The sequence below is a fragment of the Ictidomys tridecemlineatus genome, chromosome 8, assembly GCF_052094955.1.
Source record: "Ictidomys tridecemlineatus isolate mIctTri1 chromosome 8, mIctTri1.hap1, whole genome shotgun sequence".
Taxonomy (NCBI): domain Eukaryota; kingdom Metazoa; phylum Chordata; class Mammalia; order Rodentia; family Sciuridae; genus Ictidomys; species Ictidomys tridecemlineatus.
The window spans coordinates 76,148,842-76,162,543 of NC_135484.1; the positions used below are offsets into that span (position 1 = coordinate 76,148,842).

Below are 13,702 nucleotides of genomic sequence, written 5' to 3' on the forward strand. Positions count from 1 at the left end.
CTCTGGATCCAATTAAAAATTTTTCAAGAAATGCTGAAAAAGAGTAACATGCTATTCTATATCATAGGAATGTTATCAGCAAAATTTAGATTATTGCCAACTCTATTGGACAAATTAAAACAACAGTGCATAGGGATATTATATGATTTGAGTGATAAAACTATTGAGTATCAAGGAAATTATACCACAGAGGTTAAGAGAGTGGTCACTCTTAGAAGGGAAGAGTTTTTGATTGGGAGAAAAACAGATGGTTTCTGGGTAGCTGGCAAAATTGCCCTTGATTAAACTAGCATTATGTAAAAAGGTGTTTATCTTATAACAATTCATTAAACTATACATTTGTTGTTCTGTTTTGAGTTATAAAAATACTAAAGCAAAACTTTTAAAAATTTACTTTTTATTGCTGCATTATAGTTTCATATAATAATGGAATTCATTGTGCTATATTTATACATGTACCACTCTCAATTTGATCTGTTTCTTTCCCTCATACTCTTACTTTATCTCCTCTCCTCTCTTCCTCGTTACTTCCCCAGACCCTTCTTTTAGTCCGTTGGTCTCTGTTTTATATTCTCAGGTCCATTTTCTTTCCCTTTTATCTCTCTAGTTTCCTTGTATGAGAGAAAACATATGACTCATAACTTTCTGAGTCTGGTTAATCTCACTTAGCATGATGTTCTTTAGTTCCATCCATTTTCCTGCAAATGACATAATTTTATTCTTCTTATGGCGGAATAAAGTTCCATTGTGTATATTATGCATCTCACATTTTGTTTACATAGCCATCTGTTGATGGACACTTAGGTTGGTTCTGTAATTTGGTTATTGTGAATTATGCTGCTATAAATATGGGAATGCAAATATAACCATAGTATGTAAAGTAAAACTTTTAAATGAGGATAATGTATTTGCATTTTTAAAAGATTTCTGTGCTTTAATTTGTGAAGTTACTTGTAAAGCTTTCATAGGACATGGAGAGGGCAGGTAGTTTAAAGACTACAGGTGAGAGTTTAAATAGCATGAATTGCAAATACCATCTCAAGACACAAATGAAAGAATCAAGTGGGCTTTGCATGAAGGAACTGTTCGGCATTAGTAAGTCATTTTAGCCTATTTATTTATTTATAGTTGTAGATGGACACAATGCCTTTATTTATTTATTTATTTATTTAAATATGGTGCTGAGGATGGAACCCAGTGCTAGGTAAACACTCTACTACTGAGCACAACTCTAGCCTTTAGCCATACATGTTATCATCTGCATGTGTGAAAATGTAATAAATGGAATATATGCTGGAAATACCTATTTAGGTGTGCTTCATGTTATTTTTTTAAATGCTTTTGTATATATTATTCAATAAAAGACTAAAAGAATCTATTGGTGGTATAGATAATGCTCCTTAAACTCTCTGTGTGAAAGTAGTGAATTATTTAATGAAAATATTTAAAATATGCTATATATTTAAAAATGTTTGTTAGATATTTTTAAATAATTATCTGAATGCTGTGATGCATGCCTGTAATCCCAGCAATTTGGGAGGCTAAGGAGGAAGGACCACAAGTTTGAGGTCAGTCTCAGCAACTTAGTGAGACCCTGTCTCAAAATAAAAGAAAAAAAAGGAGATATAGTTTAGTAGTAATGCACCCCTGTGTTTGACCCACCCCAAAGAATAAACTTACCTTAAAATGTAGATGTCAATATATTAAAGTGCCTTCTTTTTTACTTATAAGACTCCTAGCTCTTAGTTTTTAAAAGAAATAATTTTCACTAGTTTAATCACAATTGATATATATTAATAAACTTTAAAAATATTAATGTACAGTATAGTTTGACAGGCCTAAGAAAATTAAAATTACCTTTCTTTTTTTTCTCAGAGGTCTCTTTATTAGTATCCATGATCGAGGGCATATTGCTTCAATTCTTAATGCTTGGCCAGAAGATGTCATCAAAGTAAGTTGTCAAATTTTTCCATTGAGGCAATTTATTTGTTCTCTTTTCTATCCCCTGAAATAGTTAGATCATATTGATAATTCTCATGGTATTAGGTAGCATTCACTGAATTTTTCAGTGGAAATCAATTAATTTATAGCCCTTTGAATTTTGCATAATGGATTAATTTTATTCTGAATCTATTTAGTACTGTTTCCTTATTCTTTGTGTCTCGTTTCTTAGTATTTCTTTGTTTATTATAAGTGATAATATATATATTGAAGATACATCTGAATTTCCTTAAGCAAACTCTTATGTGCTGCATTTAACCATCCACTTAGAGGATCCAAGTTGCCAAAAGAAATCTGTTAATTCAGATTAAGTAAGTAAGTAGCTCATCTGACTTCTTTCTTTGTGTAAGCTAATGACAATAAAAGTAATAGTAGTATCTGACATTTGGTAGCTTTGTGTGTGAAACCTTATAATGGATTACCTCTTACAATTATCATGATAATTAAGTGAAGAAAGGAAGGCACCTATAGATTACTTGTTAATGCATGAGCAATGCGTGATCTGGGGGGAATTGAGTACAAGTTGCAGATCTGTCCCCCAGAGGCTCTGATATTAAACATATTCCTAAAACACTTTCCTTGTCTAAGGGAGATGAAGTATATTTGTTCTCTGTTTGGCTCCAGTTTTCCTTTCTGTGGGATGCCAGGCAATGTTATGTCTTTTAGGATTAAGATTAAATAAATCAATATTTTTTAGAGGAGAGCCTCTGTTTGCTCTGGCTTTTCAAGTGACTCCTTTAATGATTTTGTCCAAGCATTTGTGGCTGGAATCATTTAATTTGGCTCTCTAAGGCTTTTGCTAGTCAACTTCATTAAGTATTTTTTACTATTTCTAATCTCCCCACTGTTTTCATTTTCCCCACCTAAGTTGCTCCTTCAACTTTTCTTCTACCTTCCAGATTGACCTGTCCACGGATCCTGTTCTTCTCAGCTATTCTAAGAAATGTGTTAATTTTGTAAAGAAAAAATGTGTGATCATCTAAAAAGGCTATTTACATTTTAACTAGAAATTTAGAGGATTTTACAAATCAACAAGTCAATTAGGAATGAAGGCACACACCTATAACCCCAGCAATTTGGGAGTCTGAGGCAGGAGGATCTCAAGTTAGAGGCCGGCCTGTGCAACTCAGCAAGACTCTTGTCTCAAAATAGAAAGTGTTGTGGATGTAGCTTAGTGGTAGAGTACCCTTGGGTTCAATCCCAAGTACCACTGTTTCTGTCAGCTTTTTTGTTGCTGCAACCAAAAGACCTAACAAGAACAATTTTAAAAGAGGAAAAAAAATTGAGTACAAGTTGCAGATTTTTTGCCTTCAGGGTTTCAGAGGTCTGAGTCCATAGTTGGCTGGCTCCATTGCTCTGTGCCCTAAGTAAAGCAAAACATCATAAAGGGTGTGGCAGAGGAAAGCAGTTCAGAACAAGTCAATTAGGAAGCAGAGAGAACTCTGCTTACCAGGAACAAAATAAAAACCCCACAGGGTTTCTAGAGAGCGAGAAAAGAGGAAGGGTTCTATATTTAGTGAGCTAGGTGGGAAACAGGCTCTGGGAAGGAAAAGAAAGGATAAAGGCAGGAAGAGTGCCTCCATATTTCATGCTAATAGTTTCTAAGGAGGTATTTCCCAGATAGTACTTTATATTTTGAGGTGGAGAGGTGATTTCTGAAACATAGACTTCATTGATAAAATTGTGGTTGTCTTATTGAGATGAATCCTGATTATGTGACTTGATTACTTTATAAAAAATATCTAACTGCTTTATTTTTCCTAAGAGGAGACAAAGTTGGTAAAAACAAGAGCAAGAGAATGCTAATTTAATGATAAACTGCCTATATGACAAACACACTTTATCTCAGAATTTTTTCACTACTCAAATATACTCTTTAATATTGAAATATTTATAAATTAATGATATTAATGTATGTTTCTTATAAAAGGCATAAACTAAGATAAAACAGTAAATGCCCCTAAACCTATTTAAAAAACTTTTCAAACTATTATTTATATGTAATTTATGTCTTGTATTTTATATAATTAAATAATAGTGCTAGATGAGAGAACAGGTTAGAGAATAAACGTTATGAAAAATGGAAAATAATGATTCTTTTGACTTTAAGACATACATATCTTTTTAAAAAATTATGTTTAGTTTGAGAAGGACACAATATCTTTATTTTATTCATTTATTTTATGTCGTGCTGAGAATCAAACCAGTGCTCAAATATGCTAGGCAAGAGCTCTACCATTGAGCCACACACCCAGATCAAGACATACATTTAATTTAACGTAGATGTACTATCAAAAATGAATGAATGTCAAAATATACCCTACCTGTCCTGTATATCTAACAAGAACAAATAAAAAAAATGAAGAAAAACAAAAAAATCCTTAAAAAACAAACAAAAGGTTTTTATTTCTTAAAATACATTTTTCAAAAAATTTGAAACTGCAAAAAATGATAAGATGCAACACTCTTGAGTTTAAGTGTGTTTAATAAAACCTGTATTGTAATATTTAAATTATTCAGGCCATAATTAATTTATATTACAGTGGTACTCTTCTTATAAAGCATAAAAATATGTATAAGTATAGACAGGCTAACGAATTTTCTTGTATAAGGGACACATTCACAAAAGTATTATCAATGATATATAAAAGTACCTCTGTGATAATAATAAATAAAACAATATCTATTAAATATACATATGAAGTATATGGAGATTGCAAAGTTGAGTTTAATTTAAAAAGCAAAGTTATAGTTCTCTAATATTTGTTTTATATTTTTAAAAATATTTTAATTGAAGATGAACACAATACCTTTTTATTTTATTTATTTATTTGTATGCATGCCTATTTATTTATTTATTTTTATGTGGTGCTGAGGATTGAACCCAATGCCTCATACATATGAGGTAGGCACTCTAGTACTGAGCTACAACTTCAGCCCTATTGTTTTATCTTTTTTACCGTAAGTCAGAGTTGAGTTAATCTAGTGATACCAGATTCTCTTCTCCAAAAAAGTATAACCAATATTTTTCCATAACTCATTGCAGTTAGGGAAAATTTTTTCAAAGGTGAACTATGTACAATATGTAAAAATAATTCTTACTTGTCAAATATGATTACTTTTAAAGTAATTTATAAAAAGTGGCATAATATAGGTAAATAGGATATTAAATAGAGCTCAAGAGTGTATTTAAAAATATATTCTGCAACATAATAGGGTGGAAAAGCACTGTACTAAGAGTGAAAATACCCAGGTTCTAGTCCTTTGATGCTAATTAGGTAACTCATTTTGAGCAAATAATTTCAGTTCCGGGATCTTCAGTTTCCTAATCTGTAAAATTAGAGGAGTAGAAAGAATGTACTCTAGATTCCTCCTTACTTCCAAAATGCTGACTATATGCATTAGTTCTGATTATAGTAATAATAGCTATATATATACATATATGTGTATATATACATATGTGTTTAGAATTTGTAGTGTATCAGGTACTGTGGTAAATTTTTTATGTATCATGATTTCATTTTATGGAATTATAGATTTATTCAGTTGACATACTTATTGCTTTTTTATTGTTTGCTACATGCTGTGCTAGATGCTAGTGTACAGTGATGAGCAAAAGAGTTGGTTCCTAATTTTATACAGCTACTCTGCAAAGTACATTTATGATTCCCATTTTACAAAGAAACAAATTTAAATCACTGCTTTATCCAAGACAAATAATTGATATTTTCAAACTTTCATGGATAATATGAATGTAGCATTTTGTAAAATTGTTTTTCATAGGATTAGTCTCTGCTTAAGCTGGGAGTGGTGGGCCACACCTGTAATTCCAGTTAGTCAGAAGCCTGAGACAAGAAAATCACAAGTTTGAGACCAGCCTCGGAAACTTAGTGAAACCCTATCTCAAAATAAAACTAAAAAAGGAGCTGGGGATATAGTTCAGTGGTAGAGCACCCTGGGTTTTCTGGTTCAAGGAAAGAAAAAAAAATTAGTTTTGCTTAAATTCAATTAATGGCCACAAATCACAGAATAAACATGTTAGGTACATTAATTCTTATGATGATATTAAATTATATAGGACAAATTCTCCACATAATTATGTGTATGCTCCATAAACACTCAAGGCAATTAGAAATAAGCCAAATAAAATTGACCAAGTCTAATGGAAGATGATCAGGTTATAGATGTAGCAGACAATACTGGCCATGTTTCAAAGATAGTGGAACTATATCAAGGAGAGGCTGTGGCTGTGGCTCAGTGGTAGAGCATTTGCCTAGAATGTACTAGGTACTGGGTTTGATCCTTGGCACCACATAAAAATGAATAAATAAAATAAAAGTATTTTTAAAAATTAAGACAAAAACAAAAACAAACAAACAAAAAAAGAGGTTATAGAAATAAAGAGGATGGGTCAAAATTATGAGAAAACAGAAGAATGGTACCAGGATATATAAATTAACATCAGAGCATTTCAGAGAGAGTCATAACTTCTTCAGTTTATCTAGCAATCATGTAGTACTTAACTTTGAGCACTGTACTGTAATTGTACTCAAAATGAATATGACTAGTTTCAAAGCCAACCTAAATTTCACTTTGATTCCCAATCTGAGCTCTTATTTCCCTGTACTTTTTCCATTTGCCCCTCTTAATTGAAGACTAAATTGTTTGGAATCTTTGAATCTTTATGTGTACACCTTCTCTTCGTTCTTCAGTAACCTAATTAAGTATGCATATATAAAATATTTAAATGTGTTTAAATTTATTTTTCTCCATTCTTGCACAATAGCCATTATAAAATTTTTCCAGATATATTAAATTTATGTTTTCTTTTCTTTTATTTACTTTTTTTGCACCAATGATTGAATACAGGGGTGCTTAATCACTGAGTCATATCCCCAGTCCTTTTTATTTTTTATTTTGAGACAGGGTTTTGCTAAGTTGCATAGGGCCTTGCTAAATTGTTGAGGCTGACATCAAACTTGTGATCCTCCTGCCTTAGCCTCTCAAGTTGCTGTGATTACAGGCATGCGCCACCAAAGCTGGCCTCTGTTTGTTTTCTAACAGCTTAATTTTTAATATTAATTTAAGAAAAAGAGACCGGAAGTTGTGTCCCAGAATTTGGAAAACTCTCATAATAAATTATTTTTCTTTTTTTCTCTAGGCTATTGTGGTGACTGACGGAGAGCGTATTCTTGGCCTGGGAGATCTTGGCTGTAATGGAATGGGCATCCCTGTGGGTAAATTGGCACTATATACAGCTTGTGGAGGAGTGGATCCTCAACAGTGTCTGCCTATCATTCTGGATGTGGGCACAGAAAATGAGGTAAATATTTTAGGTTTATAAGACAGCTATGTACCTTAAAAAAATGGCACCAATTCTTGCATTTTGAGTGTATTCTATGAGTTATTTTATGAAATTTATTGGGTTTTTTTTTTTTTTTGGTTCTCCTTCTCTGCTCAAATCTGGCCCTCAACCTTTATGAGAAAATTATTCTCTCTGTTCTCCTTTCTCCATTTATAATGTGTTTACTCTTTTATCAGCTCCCTTGGTGTTTTATGATGCTTTGAAAAGTGCATACTGTGTTTGTGTGTATGTGTGTGTGTGTTTCTTTAAGATATTATAGTTTGTTTTTTAAATTATTGTTTTCATATTATGCAGAAAATAACCATAGGATTTACTAAATATGATCAATGCAAAATCTTATTCTAAAGTCTGTATTGAACCTGAGGTAGAGGATTTTTGTTTGTTTGTTTTAGATATACATGACAATAGAGTGTATTAGACATATATACATGGAGTACAAAGCATTCCAATTATGATCCCATTCTTGTCGTTGCACATAATGTGGAGTTAACAGTGGTTCTGTATTCATGTACGAGGAAAGGAGACTTATACCTGACTTTCATTGTACTGTCTTTGCTATTCCCATCCCCCCTCCCTTCCCTTCATTCCCTTTTGTCTAATCTAATTAATTTCTATTCTTCCCCTCCCTACCCTCCTTTGTTATGGGTTAACATCCACATATCAGAGAGTACATTCAGCCTTTAGTTTTTTGGGAGTGGATTATTTCACTTAGCATTATATTTTCTAGTTCTATCCATTCATTGGCAAATGCTATAATTTCATTTTACTTTATGGCTGAGTAATATTCCATTGTGTGTGTATGTGTGTGTGTGTATATGTATGTATACATATATATATATATATATCACATTTTAAAATTCTAATTTGTTATATATATCACATTTAAAAATTCTGATTTATTATATATGACAGCAGAATGCATTACAATTCATATTACACATATAGAGCAAAATTTTTCATATCTATGGTTGTATGCAAAGTATAGTCCATCTCACTCCACCATCTTTTCTACCCTTCTTCCCCTCCCACACCTTTGTCCTATCTAGAGTTCATCTAATCCTCTCATTTTCTCCCTCCCAACTCCACTATGAATCAGCCTCCTTTATCAGAGAAAATATTCAGCATTTATTTTTTTGGGATTGGCTAACTACACTTAGCATTAGATTCTCCAACTCTATCCATTTACCTGCAAATTCCATGATTTTATTTTCTTTTAATGCTGAATAATATTCCATTGTGTAAATATACCACATTCTCTTTATCCTTTCATCTACTGAAGGGCATATAGATTGGTTCCACAGTTTAGCTATTGTGAATTGTGCTGCTATAAACATTGATGTGGTTGTGTCTCTGTAGTATGCTGGTTTTAAGTCCTTTGGGTATAGACGGAGGAGTGGGATAGCTGGGTCACAAGGTGGTTCCATTTCCAGTTTTCCAAGGAATCTCCATACTGCTTTCCATGTTGGCTGCACCAATTTGCAGTTTCACCAGCAATGAACCTTTTACCCCACATCTTTGTCAACATTTATTGTTACTTGTATTCTTAATAATTGGTATTCTGACTCGAGTGAGGTGGAATTTCAGTGTGGTTTTAATTTGCATTTCTCTAATTGCTAGAGATGTTGAATATTTTTTCATATATTTGTTGACCATTCATATTTTTTCTTCTGTGAAGTGCCTGTACAGTTCTTTTGCCCATTATTAACTTGTGGATTTTTTTTTTTTTGGTGTTAACTTTTTTGAGTTATTTGTGTTCCTGGAGATTAATGCTGTATCTTAGGTGGAGGTGGCAAAGATTTTCTCCAATTTTATTGGTTCTCTGTTCATGCTCTTGATTGTTTTCTTTGCTGTGAAGAAGCTTTTTACCATTCTGTTTATTGATTCTTGATTTTACTTCTTGCACTTTAGGAGTCTTATTGAGGAAGTTGGTTCCTGAGCTGACATGTAGAATTGGACTTACTTTTTCTTCTAGTAGAAACAGGGTCTCTGGTCTAATGTTTAGGTCCTTGTTCCACTTAGTGTTGAGTTTTGTGTAGGGTGAAATGAGTTCACTTTCAATCTTCTACATATGGATTTCCAGTTTTCCCTGTACCATTTGTTGAAGAAGTTATCTTTTCTCCAGTGAATGCTTATGGCACCTTTGTTTAGTATGATATAACTGTATTTATGTGGGTTTGTCTCTGTGCCTTCTATTCTGTTCTTTGATATTCATGTCTGTTTTTTGTGCCAATACCATGCCATTTGTGTTACTATATCTCTGTAATATAATTTAAGGCCTGGGATTGTGATGCCTACTGCATCACTTTTCTTGCTAAGGTTTATGGTCTTTAAGTCACATGTGATAGAAGATAGAAAAATGCTTGAATGAACCGAGTTGCCAACTTGTAGCTTTCTCATTCATCCTGAAATTTTATTCTTTTCATTTATCCTTTTAGTTAGAGTGTTCCTGCACTGATTTTTAGTCTCATCACTTTGTGAATCTTTACTTAGTGTTACACTTCATAATAAAAATATAAAAGGGTGGATAACACCACTTAGTTTCTTATTCAGAATAACCTAACAATACTAGATGTTTGAATTAAAACTAGATGCTTTTAAAATGCAAATTACAAGCAGTTTCCTCTCTAATCATAAATTTTGTGCCTAGTAACAATGAGAATAGAAAATAATTAGTTCTCATTCTCTATGAAGTCATATTTGCCTAACTGCCTTTAAATCTGCAACTTTTCCTAGGAAATTTAAAGAAAAAAGACACAGAAATTGAGCCATAAAAGTGTTCTCTTCTTCAAATCAGGCAGGGTGATGTACACCTATAGTCTCAGCTACTTGGAGGCTGAGGCTGGTGGATCACTTAAACCCAAGGATATGGATGTCAGCCTGCAGAGCAAGATCCTGTTCCCAAAACAAAAACAAAAACACTTAATTCTTTTGAGTTAACTTACTAACCAGTAAATTCAGTAGATGTTCATATTTTCATCTTGTTTTTTGTCTCTTATTTCACAGTCTACATTTTCTTTAATTTACTTATGAAACAATTGCTAAAATCTAAACAATTGTAAAATCTACTTCTGTTATATGATGTAAATTTTCTTCAGTTGTCTCTCAAGAGAGCATATTTAATTCTTCCTTGTCCTCCTCTTTTTTTTTTTTTGCGGTTGCATAATCTTTTGATATAAATTGTGTGTATTATTTGTCTATTTTCCCTGAATAATTGAGCATCATCTAGGCTTGTTATTTGACCAAAAATAGATTAGGTGTTCCTTCTGTCCTCTCCATGATTGCCTGGACATTATTAGGTCTTAGAGGATTCCTTCATATTTACATGATCTAATAGTTAGACTGTTTTATAGTACCATACATGGAGTAGCTTAAACAACAGAATTTTATTTTCTCACAGTTCTGGAGACTAATAGTCTGAGACCAAGGTGTTGGCAGGCTTGGTTTCACGTAAGTTTTTTGCCTTGACTTGTAGAAGGCCATCTTCCTCAGGTGTCTTTACATGGCCGCCTTCTGTGTATGCCTATTTCCTAATTTCTTCCTCTTATAGGACATCACTCATATTGGATTAAGTCCAACTATAATAATCACATTTAAGTTAATTACCTTGTTAAAGGTCTATCTCTAAGTCTGCAGTATATTCTGAGGTAGTAGGCATTAGAATTTTGATATATGAATTTTGAGAACACAGTTCAGCCTATAACACTCTCTCTTTAAGAAATCATGGCAGTATGAGGAGAAGAACATTTGTGTCTGCAGTTATTTTTTTGTTTATTAACCCATTACCCTAGATCACAGCTTTTTTGTTTCTGTTTTTATTTTGTCTGGCCTGTAGACTATGTGTATAGTGTGTCTAGATATAGAATCCTTATTAGGACTTGAACTTTCCCATTTGGAGGATTCCTCCTTTATTCCAGAAGGAACTCTTCATTTTTGACATGGACCAGCTGTTTGAGAAGAACTGAGTGAAATAAAAGAAATGTTAGATATTTTATGTCATATTTTTCTACTATATATGTTCTACTCCCTTCAGAATGTGGCTTGTATTTGTTTTCTATTACTACTATAACAGTTACTACAAATTTAATGACTTAAAACAATATAAATGTATTTCCTTTTCATTCTATAGGTCACAAGTTCAATACATGTCTACAAAGGCTAAAAGGTATCATTAGAGCTACATTGCGTTTCTTTACCTTTTTCTGGCTTCTAGACTGCCTTTCTTTCTTGGTTCATGGCCCTTTTAATCCATTTCAAAGCCAGCAGTATAACAGCATTTCTCTGCTTCCATCTTAGATCACTTTTTCTGACTCCAACAAGGAAAGATTTTCTAATTTTTAGAACTCACCCCTATCATGTCTGTATGTGTCTTTTGGCACATAAGGTAATGTCTTTACAGGTTCTTGGGATTCAAGTGTGCAGATCTTTTGGAGAGGGGTGGAATATCATCATCTCCTTCTCAACTCTCCCCTTCACTTCTAGCATTTATCCTTTTACATTATGGAGATTGCCTGCCACTTCAAGTGAGTAGTCCTGCATTATAATGAGTTATAGTAAAGCCAGGGCAGAGAAGACTATGCTTCAGATCACAGGCTTTGGATTTGAAATGTCTCATATTTGTTTTTACCAGCCCTTACCTCACCTTCTCTAAATTAGAAGGTGATAATGGGTTTTATCAAGAATTTATTCTCCACGACACTGCACCAATGCCTTGAGAAAAGAATGGGGTCTTTAGCTTAACTTTTTCAACACTATTACTAGCCAGGAACTCCTTGAAGTTTGGGATATATTTTAGAAATATCCATTATATAGACCAAAACAGAAAAATTATTTACATGAGACAGAACCTATTACAAAGTAGAGTGGTTTGATTTCAACTGAATAAAAGTTTTAAATGAGTGGCGCTCTCTCTCTCTATCTCTCTGTCTCTCTGTCTCTCTGTCTCTCTCTCTCTCTCTCTCTCTCTGTCTCTGTCTCTCTCTCTCTCTCTCTCTCTCTCTCTCTCTCTATATATATATATATATATATATATATATATATTATTTTCCATGGACCTTCCAGTTCAGAATTGCCAAGGGTGTATGTTAAGAGTGAAGAATCCTACATTCCACTGCAGATATACTGAATCACATTTGAATTTCAGATATTTTAATTTTTAGCACTTCTTAACAGTCATGCTGGCTCATATGTGTTCTGACATTTTAGAAATGTTGCTTTAGACACTTGACTGTGATGATTGCTTTGCTTAATGTTATTGATGACATGAACTGGCAAAAGAGCGAAAAATATTTATTATTTCTCTATGGAATCTTTTTTTTTTTAATTTGAAAATGGCAACAAAGAAAATTATTTTCTATATATTATAAATAAAAATTTTAAATGAATGCTTATATGGGAAATGTTCATGTTATAGCATGTAAAGCTATATTATAACATATAGAGACCCTTTCAAGTGAACAAAAAAATGTCAAATGTCCAATATTAATTGTTTAAGGACATGTGGACGCAGATAGTTTACAAATAAGGAAGAAATATGGTCAATAAATTTTAAAAACAGCTTAATAAGAAGTTCTGGTGTGCCATTGCACAGTAGGGTTATAACATATAACATTAATGTGCTGTGCATTTCAAATAGCTAAAACAAAGGATTTGACTATTTTTACCATAAATAAATAATAAAAAATTGAGGAAATACATATGCTTAACTTGACGTATATACATATATTGAAAGATCACATGGTATCCCATTAATATGTGCCATTTTAATGTTTTGATGTAAGAGTTAAAAATAAATTAAAAAGTGACTAGGCGTGGTGGTGCACACATGTAATCCCAGTAGTTTGGGAGGCTGAGGCAATGCAGGTTCAAAGCCAGACTCAGCAAAAGCAACTCAGCCCTAAGCAACTTGGTGAGACACTGTCTCTAAATAAAATACAAAAAAAGGGTTGAGATGTGTCTCAGTGGTTGAGTGACTCGGGATTTCAATCCCTGGTACCAAAAGAACAAAAACAAAAACAAACAAACAAGTGGATTAGACAAAGGTGAATGAAGGGAAGGCAGGGGGATAGGAACAGGAAAGGCAGTAGAATGAATTGGACCTAACTTTCCTATGTTCACATATTAGTATACCACCAGTGAAACTCCACATCATGTACAACCACAAGAATGGGATCCTAATTAGTAAAAGTTATCCTCCATGTATGTTTAATATATCAAAATATACTCTACTGTCATATATATCTAAAAGACCAAATAAAAATCAATTAACATAATAAAAAAGTTCAATAAAGAAAATCAATACTATTAGATAAATTTTTATGTCTACTTTCTGCATAAATA

At 32.7% G+C, this 13,702-nt stretch overlaps 1 protein-coding gene across 1 annotated transcript in view; it reads left to right on the forward strand.

The window, feature by feature from the left end:
- The window catches only part of Me1 (malic enzyme 1), a 145,348-nt gene that overhangs the window by 50,037 nt on the left and 81,609 nt on the right, over nucleotides 1-13,702 (forward strand). Inside the window, 2 exon segments of the mRNA XM_005324753.5 lie at nucleotides 1,876-1,951; nucleotides 7,163-7,324. Of these exon segments, the coding sequence (XP_005324810.2) occupies nucleotides 1,876-1,951; nucleotides 7,163-7,324 (238 nt within the window).